Genomic DNA, 9529 nt, shown 5'->3' with positions numbered 1-9529 from the left:
TTTTTTTTTTGAGTTGCAAAATCCACTTGAACATGACGCTGCTTTTTTCGAAGTTTCTCAAGAACCATTCGAGTCGTCGAATTCGTTTTGGCATCGTTGGATAGAGAATTGAAAAGTCGATTCAGTCGTAACAACGTTAGTGAGGAAATTCGAGTAGTTTTAACACAGAAAGCGAAATTTGAATATCAGACACTGAGGTGCAAGATTATGCCAAAATTTTATGTTTTCCGTCCCGTTTTTGCTCATGTCTCGGTGGCAAAATGAGCAAGAACGCTCATTTGTACATCATTCTAGACAAAAATAAATGGCCTTTTTAGAGAGTGAACCATGGATGGAAAAATGTTGGCAGTTTTTTCAAAAAAGGCTTGAATCCAAGAAGTTTTAGATCTGCGTGGTTTTTTTCATGTTCATTTTCTAGGGGGGGGGGGTTATGACCCCCCCCCCTCCTAGATTCGCCCTTGCTACGGGGGCTACAGCCCCGGGCCTCACGATGTCGGGGGCCTCGGTAAGATCTATATTGCGACTTTTCTTTTTTTTTTGGAAAAAAGCCTCTGCAGGGATCCTAGCCCCGGGCGTGAAGGTTACCACAGGTTAATCCGGCCCTGAAGGCGCCAACCTCAGGTGTATGGAATGTTCAAAGGTTTTGCCTGGATTTGTTCGCTCATTCTTCTAAACCTCCACTTCTGAACAAGCGATTTCAAAGGCCAAAGCGCGAGTTTTCCACCCTTAAAGGGCACCAACCTTAAGTGTCTGAAGGAATTTTCCAAGGGTTTGCCCGGTTTGCTTCGGTCATTCTTCCGAAATATTCATCTTAACCAAAACAAACGCTAGTGTTTGTCTGTTGCATTAAAGGACGCCACTTTAGGTTGGTAATTTTTCCCAAAATTTCCTGTGCGTAAAGAGCGACTTCGAAGGACAACCGATCTTTTTGCATATGCGTGGAACTTTCCAAGGGTTTGCCGAGATTTCTGCTCAAAACCCTCTGCCCTCCTCAAGAAGCGCAACACCAAAGCGCGAGTTATTTCGGCATTTAAGGTTGCTTGGAAACTGAAAGCACCTTGGGTGATTATTCACCATCCTCCATCCGCATGAAGGAGCGAGTTTAAAGGACAAAATGCAACATTTTGGAGAATTAAAGACCCCAACCAACCGTTCCTCTTAAATGCGAGCTTTTAAGGGCGCAACATGGTATTTCCGGCACTGTTCACCACCGCTTTATTAGCAAAAATCCACGTACTCTCACTGCTACGCAAGCTAACAAGCGCTGAAAAAATTCCCCAAGTTAGAAAACCGTAAACATGGCGATCGCACAATGGCACCAAACCGAATAACTCTTTCCCGTAGCGCAATATTAAATTACTCTTAATTACCCGTCTTCCGTCTCGGCGCAAACGATCAGATAACCAGCTCCCAACACATGTAGATCGGATTTCATGCCCGGTTGTAATATATTCATAATATTAAATGGCCTGTCCTGCATCCTACGTGTATGTATTAATAAAACAGTGGCTACCTGTTTCGAGGCAGTAGTGCGCCCTCTTGAAAAATAGCCGCGATAAATCAGCCACTATTAAGCCAAAAGGGGTTTATCTAGGTCTAGGATCAAGGATCTAGGACTGATACTCCTTAGGCGGTTTAGGAGGTGAGTACCTACAGAACCTCCCAAGAGCGGGACGAAACGGGACGGAAGCAGACGGGTACTTAGAGTCAAATAAAATGCATAGAATTCAACAAAAATAAATTAATCCATTACCCAGGTCTCAGCTAGTTTTCTTACTGCTGGCAGCTGCGTTGGACTGCACGGCAGCAACAGTTTCATGTCTTTGGAAAATGGAAGCCAACGAATTGAAGCCATCCACTAGCAGTTCTTTGACAAAGCCGCAGAACTGCCTGGTGACTTCGGCAGGCGTATCGTACTCGTTGGGCACTATTCCCTCCACGCTCGCCTCAAAGTAGGAGAACAGCGGGAACCAGACCCTTGTGCGTGTAGAGTCGCGCTGCATTAGCGCCTGGTTATTGGCCAAGGTGTGGTAGTAGAGGAACAGCCGGCTGGTTATGTAGAAGGCCACAAACACGTCAATGGAATAGTGCTCGTGGGCCGCCAGAATGAAGAAAATCCCGAACATGTTCATCATCCAGGACAGCGTATGAAGGTAGTAGATATATCGGGGGGTATCTGCAATTTGAACATTCACCATTTTATCCACAATCGAGCGCCCAACTTACATTCGGTGATAAAAAAGTTCAAGGTGGTCAAGGCGACGGTGTGGCCGCTAAACATGTAGTCGCCGCAGGTCCGCACGCCCTGAATAGACATGCCGGCGCCTCTCCAAATAATGTAGGCCTGCGACAGCTTCTTAGTGAGATTGTCGAAAGGGGTGGAGCCCTGGAGGAAGTTATTGCGCGGCTTGCACTGCAAATGAGTCCCCGGGACGCTCAGGGACGTGATCAGCATCGTTATGCAGCGCAACAGGAAGACGGTGCCGGAAAGCGAGAAGAACCTCCTCATGAGAATAAACCTACAAAAGCACTAAGAATCATCGGCAATTTAACTAAGGTCAATCAACTACCTGTGCTTGTGGAATAGAAGCACGATGAGCCAAATGGTGAACATCAAAGTGCCAGTGACTTCGCACATATCAAACGCCCAAGGGATATGGGGCACATTGTCGAGGAATATGTCTGGAAGCGGGGGATACTTTTTCATATCGGGCACCCTGTCGTGGACAATCACCATAACAAAGGCAGTGATCCAAGTGACGGCCACCACATAGCAGAAACTCAGCAAAGCTTTGGTTTTATCGGGCGGCAAACGCAACGGGCGCCCGTCCTCAGACAGCGTCGGGGAAACGTGCTCCAAATCCCCATACTCGCTCTCAAACTTGGGCTGATGATGTTGCGCGAAAATACTGGACTCGGGCGTCTCACTCACTACCCCCAGCCCGGCCAGCACCTCATGATTGTCCCTCTGCAGCGCCTTGCACACAATAAACAACAACTTGCGGTCCCTGAGTGTCAGCCGGATGATCGGCTCCAATGTAAAGTCCAGATCGTTGAGCGATAGCAGGCATTTCCCGTCCACTCTATTGTCGTCGCACAGCAGGCGCAAACTGCCTGACTCCAGGCCTTGGCCCTGCAAGTAGGCCTTCGTAAGCTCACTAGTCCATTCCAGTGGGACTGCGCTTTCACTTTTCATGACTTCAAAGGTAGAGCAGCAGGAACAGTGGCGGTGCTGACATGGAGACTGGTTATCACTGATTTAATACGGCCTGGACACTGCGTAATTGTTACACTGAGCCAAACAGGGCAGCCTGCAAAGTTTACTTTGTTGTTAACGGTACACATAACCTAAATAAGTTTGACAACTACTATCAGGGCGGCGTTGCCGCGTTTCTCGACTCGACATTATAATTACTCCAATTACACATAGTTTACTAGATGGAAATGTGCGTCCAAGGACGCTTGATGGCCGACGAGTGGCAACGTGGATTTTGATTAGTGGCCTTGGCCACTAATGAAGTTCCAATCGAATAACTGCGTTCCCAAACATTCGCCAAAATACCTTAATAGTCGAGTCAAGAAACAGTCGGGTGCAAAATCCCAACATTATGGTGTAGAAGCCGCAATTTATCAGTAAATAACTTGCAGTGAAAGTTTCTGGGAGTGCATAATCGTGAAACTGCGTTCGGGAATTTGAAAATGTTCTGGGGCCGATGAAAAAAAGAAAGCAAAGCATGGCAAACAAAATATAAACAAAAAAATATGTATTAAAAATAAAATCACTAAATGTCCACCTCATCGTCCTCATCGGCGTAGAACAGGTCGGGCTGGGTGGTTTCCAGCTGCACGAGGGTTTTGGGCGGGGACTCCTTGCGCCCGAGCACAAAATCAAAGAGCTCTTGCAGATTGACCACTGAGTAGCTGGATGCGTTGAGGAATCTCTCCGCCTCTTGACGCAACTGTTGGAAACCGCGACTAACCGCCTCCTCTAGTAGGAACTCTGAAACAAACGCACTCACTCAGTTGAGATCGCCTACAACGCGCTCATTTCTTACTCTTCTCCAGATTTCCGATGTCGAACAGGTAGACAAAGTAGCTGAGCTGGCAGTAGAGCTGATGTTCGGTATAGTCGCGAAACATCACGCACTGTTTGCACATTGTGCACACCGGGTATTTTCCGGCGAATCGCAGGGGGAGACTGCGGATCTCGTTGGGGCAGGATGGATCTTCGCAGATCAGCTTGTTATCGTAGTAGCGCTGAATGTGCCTCCTGATCGTGCAGGTGAGCTGATTCTGAACATAAAACAAATAATCCAGCGGCTTGGCTTGGCAGCTCTCATTGGTGCAGGATGCCAGGAATGGGACGTCCCCTTTCATGGGGGCCGTCACGCAATTGGTCGCCTTGCAGCTCAAGCACTGGAAGGAGAACTTCTCCACATCCCGGTACCGCACTTCGGGCCTGGTGATGTTCTCACTCACACTCGCAGCCTTCACTACGGGTTTTTTAAAGGAGGTGGGGTCCATGCCGAGGCACTCTGCGATCTGATAGGCGTCGATCCCCTGGATGGGGTCGCAAATGCGCGCCACCACCGGATGAATTTGATGGGCCAGGTAGTACTTGGTGTCTACCTTCAGAGCGTCTTTGAGCTTGAGTTCTTCTGGATGGAAGGCGCGCTGCGAGGCCGAGTTGGAGGTGCCGTCTTCGCAGATGATATAGGGGATGGTGTCGCCCTCCCTAAAGTGCCCTCCACGCTCCCGGTTGTATCTGGAAAGCGTAATTTGCAGTTACCGAGCCCTAAGGCATATGTGCCATGTATCTGCTTACCTGAGGGCGACTTGAACATGCGGCAGGGCGGCCTTATTGGCGTACATGGTCGGGTCCTTGACCAGCTGCTTGGTGATGACGAGCAGCTGCAGCGGCACGCGCCCCTCCGTTAGATCCTCCTGCAGCTTGCGCAGGTAGCTGCGGATGTGGCTCAGCCGATCGTCCTCCGATTGGTCGCTGAAAATGTGCTCCAAAATAAACCGACCGGCTTCGCAAGCCAGTTGCGACCAATCCCTGCGCACTATATCCAGCCCCTTGTACTCCTTCTCTTCGACTAGTTGGCCGTCTTTAGTGCGCGATAGCGTCACTGCGGCGTACTTCTTCTTCTTCAGCAGCAGCAGATACTTGAAGATGCCGTCGATGTCCAGTTCCACCATTTTGTACAGCTTGTTCACCTCCTGCTTCACTTTGTGGCCGATCTTCAGAACTTCGTCAAAGTCCACCAGGTTGGTGTTGATCATGATGCTGTCAGTGTCACCGTAAACTACCTCTAAGCACATGCGCTCCACTAAGTCTTTGGTATTGGTCAGGATCTCACGCCCTTTTTGCGTCACCAGCGCTGCCAAGTTGCGGGCGTAGAATCTACAAGGAACACCATCAATCGAAAGTTGCGAATTATCACCATCAACCAATCAAACAAGCTTATTGATACAGGCTGATTCGCAAGGTTTTCTGTCGGATTGCGTGCTTGCCAGCTTGAGCGTTTGTTCCGATTTATTTCTGTTGACCCCGGTATTATTGATGTAGCACGGTTTTAAAGAAGTTTTTAAAACTACCGTTACTTTCCGTTGTTCAAAGTTTATATTTGCATGTAAAAAAGCAAATTCACTTTTAACTTGGAGTTAAAAAAAAGCGAGTTAAATTTGCAGAATGTAAACAATAAACTGGAAAAAATAACTTTCTTCTGTTTCGTCATTAATTTGCCTCAATGCAGTTCTTGGCTTTAACTGCGAGCGTCAACGTGTTATTTTCGTTGGGGAAGCCTGCAGTTAGATTACGACAACAATAGAAGAAAAAATGAGAAACTCATACAAGATCTGGTGAAAATATGAGCAAATGAACTGTTGTTTGCCCTCACAATATTGCTTAGGCATTTTCGGCACCCCAAAAATAACATACACACAAATAGAAAATGTATCGGCAAATTGTAATAAAAACTTCAGACTCACAGAACCCGCCAGCGCTCGCCAAGAAATCAAATTTTTGTCTTGCTCGGTGAACAAGTAATAGAAAAACACTGCCAAAAAATTTGGACAGACTTTGCTTACCGCGAATGCGAAAACCCCAAACACCCATACATGCTGTTGGCCGTCAGCTTAAGGGCCATTTGCCTGATGTGGTAGAGCATTTTCTGCTCCTGCGACAGCCCGGAGGCGTTCATCAAGCTCTTCACCTGCTTCCGGCTGTCTACCAGTTTCCGGATTTCGATGGGAAGAATGCCCAGCGGCAAGCTTTGATCGGGCAGTAGAAGAGCGTCGTTCTTCAGCGAAACCGGCAGCGTGGTGAAGCAAATGTTGTACTCTTGAATGATGCTGGGGTAGAGCGAGTTGAAGTCCATCAGCAGCAGAAACTTGTCGTAGAAGCCCACCTTGGGGTCCAATACCAAGCCGCCTGAGACAACGGTTTATGGTGCAGTGAGTAGAAGAAGGCTAAATCGTTTGACTTACCTGAGTAAGTGGCTTTTTTCCGGGTGGCCTGATCAGGGTCGGAAGCGTCGCCTTTTCTGCCATACTGTTTATCGGGAACTATGAAGCCTTTTTCATGAAAGGCGTGCAGCAGCAGGTATTCATTGCGCTCCGACCTGCCGCCCATCAGCGTTCGCGACATCACATTGCCGGCAATGTTGGTGATTTGCAGCGCCAGCGGCACAATGTTCAAGTCATAGAGAATCTTCAGACAGCAGGCAGTGTCTTTCATGGTAAAGGAAATCAACTTAATCAAATCCTGGACGTTGTCGAACATCTTCACCACTTCATCCGGCTCCAGGTCCATTAGCTGGCTTTCCGGGATCTTCAGCACCTGTTGGCAGAGCGACGGCAGGTCGTAAGAGCGCGATTTGATCAGCTCCTTGGCGGAGATTTTGATGTCAGCAACCAATCGTCCGGTGAACAAATCAAGGGCGAGTTTCTTCTTCACCGTGCGCCTCAGACGGCTGAATTTGCTGAAGGCGGCGATGTCCAGGCGGGTGAGCCGATTGGCCAGCACGTCCACTTGAAAACCCTTCAATCCATGCCCCACTATCAGGTCGGGATCGATTTTGCTAAACTGAGCGGCAAAGTAGTTCAGAAGCGCCTTTTCCGAGTTCATTTTCTGGACTCGCGTGCCTTTGTAGCTCTGCAGCTGCTCGTGCATGTTGAGCGGCAGCGGCTGCTGCGAAGGGACTGCGATCACTAAAAACGAAAAAAAATCGCTGATTTTCCCTCAACTAATCCTAGAACTGACCACAGAAGTGCTGATTAAACGGTGGAGTGGGCTGCTGTTTATCAATGGCATAGCTAGTTTGCGTCACGCAGGAAATCATCAGCACCTCATTCTGATGCGTTTGGGCGTTGATGTGCTGGCGGATGCTTATGGCGGTTACCACCAAAGGGGGCGGCGGAATGGCCTCCTCTACCTTCACCACATTGGAAATGGAGCTGCAGCCTACTTCCACTTTGCACCAGCTGAGCGGGTTGGTCTTTACCTCTGGGCTTTTCACGTCCAGCCAACACGGGCCCTTGATCTTGGCGTCCAGCAGGAACAGCTCCAAAAAGGAGGCATTAAGGCCGAAAACACGACAAAACGACTTTGGCTTAGATTGCAGCACGTCGAGATTCACTTTGGGGTATGTCCCCTGGAACAAAAACCCCATTTGATTAGCTTTTTCCTGCAACTATTAACCCCGGCAAAAACTTACAGAGTAGCGCACTTCCAAGTAATCAGACTCTCGTGGCACTGTGGGGTCAAAGGCGTACTTTTTCTGCACCAGGCGCGCTTTGAAGGTCTTGATGTGCATCGGCTCGGCCAACAAGGTGGAAAACTCGCAGTAGAGATCCTTGTAGGTGACTGGCTGCTCTGTAGGTTTGCCCTGCTCGTCCAACATCTAGAGCGTAAAAACCAGTAAGAAAATCAATCATTGCTCTTGCTTAGCTGCAGGCTACGTTACATAATGAGCATTGAGCAACAGTTCAACAGCAGAAAAATAAAAACACTTACAAAAGGCCGTGGTTGCAGGAAAATCTGCCTGTTAATGTTCTGGATGGCCACGCAACAGCTCACGTAGGCCTTGGAGGTTTTGCAATAGGTTTTCCCAAAGAGGAAGACTGTGCCCCGATGCCTTTCCACGTCCTCAAAGGCGTCCCACCAGAAAAAGCGGAACACCTACAAAAGCCTTGAAAACGACCGCTGTTGAGGAAAAACAGTGGATTACCTCGCTGTTATCCACGACGAAAGGAGCGGCCACTTCCATAGGCGTAGACTCGCTCTCACTGCAGCCGTTGGCGAAGAACGGAAACAGATCCGGAGATTCTTTGAGTGGCTTCTTGTCGTCGATGGCCGGTATGTGGGCTTCAATTTCCTCAATCCGCGACAAGTCCAGGTCGTCTTCGAATTCGTCCTCCTCTGCCGCTGGTGCGGGTTTGATGTCTTCTGCAACAGGTAGGGGCTCTGGGGATTTGGGCGCAGCCTCAATCGGAACGTGTGGCTTCGCCTCTGCTGCAGCCTCCCTTGGAGGGTTTACTTTGCGGGATTCAAACTTTTTAAAGTAGTCTTGCGCCACTTGTTTTCGCGGAACGAACGGCTTCACTTCGATGGTCGAGCTAGTTGAAGGCGCGTCGTCCATTTCGCCCAGGATTTCCGCCAATGTGTTGTCGTCTTCAATTTGCGTCTCCTAAACAATCTATCTCAAGATTGACATTCTCTGCCGCCTTCCGTCAACGTACCTCTTTTTTCTTGCCGCTGATGTTCGCCAACATGCACTTGAGGTTGCCTTTAGAACGGGGGTCGGAGACGGCCTTCTTTCGCTTCACGCCCTTGCCCTTACCGGCGGCTTTGCTAATTGACTCCGCATCCAGGTCGTCGTCGAAGATCTCGCGCCCATCTTCAACGTAGCCGCTTCCATCTGGAGCGCCAACAATTTGCAATTGGACCCTCAAAGCTCAATCCCCACTTACCATCGTCCACAATCCAGTCCTCCCCTTGCCGGTTTAACACCCTATTTTCATACTCTCTCTCGTCGACTGTCTCGTAGATACTGTCCACTTCTCCCACCTCGTACTTGCTGCGGTTGCCTTCTTTCAGCCGCTTGAACCGCTCAAAGGCCTTGGCTTTGTAGGAAGTGTCGCGCTTCTGCCTTTTGGGCCTTTGCTCTTCTTCTGGAAAAAATACATCAACCAGTTGAAAAATGTGGGTATTTTCAGGCTGCACGCACGCTATGAGGGCGCTTAATTAGCCTCATGTTTCCCTAGAGGCTGGAGGCCCCTACTTACCAGGCTCGGACATTTTGGGGCCTCAGAATTAACCGCCTCTGACACTCAACGCCTCTATCCTAAGGGCAAAGTGCAGGAATATTTAAAGTTTGTCCTGGATCTTCGGATAAACAAACCACAAAACAAACGTTCGTTCTGAGTGAGGTTAGAGGCGCTGCCATTTTAACATTTCGCGTCTATAGTGAAGTTAACCACATCAGGTCAAACAGTCTACCAACTACAAACATTTTATAAATTA

General features: G+C 48.8%; 2 protein-coding genes across 2 annotated transcripts; both read right to left on the bottom strand.

Moving 5' to 3' along the window:
- Positions 1 to 1726: 1726 nt before the first annotated feature.
- LOC109534787 (ceramide phosphoethanolamine synthase) lies at positions 1727 to 3376 on the bottom strand. The gene is made up of 3 exons (XM_019900574.2): positions 2571 to 3376; positions 2227 to 2519; positions 1727 to 2176 (listed from the first exon to the last, which is right to left on the bottom strand). Exons 1-3 carry the CDS (start codon positions 3194 to 3196, stop codon positions 1761 to 1763), a joined length of 1335 nt encoding a protein of 444 aa, XP_019756133.1. The 5' UTR covers positions 3197 to 3376; the 3' UTR covers positions 1727 to 1760.
- A 373-nt stretch (positions 3377 to 3749) lies between these two features.
- LOC109534725 (DNA polymerase alpha catalytic subunit) lies at positions 3750 to 9504 on the bottom strand. Its single transcript, XM_019900491.2, has 12 exons — positions 9292 to 9504; positions 8977 to 9177; positions 8746 to 8924; positions 8235 to 8693; positions 8021 to 8185; positions 7722 to 7907; positions 7268 to 7658; positions 6493 to 7215; positions 6094 to 6436; positions 4826 to 5407; positions 4056 to 4765; positions 3750 to 4000 (listed from the first exon to the last, which is right to left on the bottom strand). Exons 1-12 carry the CDS (start codon positions 9302 to 9304, stop codon positions 3783 to 3785), a joined length of 4170 nt encoding a protein of 1389 aa, XP_019756050.2. The 5' UTR covers positions 9305 to 9504; the 3' UTR covers positions 3750 to 3782.
- Positions 9505 to 9529: the final 25 nt, after the last annotated feature.

Source organism: Dendroctonus ponderosae, unplaced genomic scaffold (genome assembly GCF_020466585.1).
Source record: "Dendroctonus ponderosae isolate FM_Combo_2020 unplaced genomic scaffold, Dpon_F_20191213v2 Dpon_F_20191213_11, whole genome shotgun sequence".
Lineage (NCBI taxonomy): Eukaryota > Metazoa > Arthropoda > Insecta > Coleoptera > Curculionidae > Dendroctonus > Dendroctonus ponderosae.
This window is presented reverse-complemented; position numbering and strand designations above follow the sequence as displayed.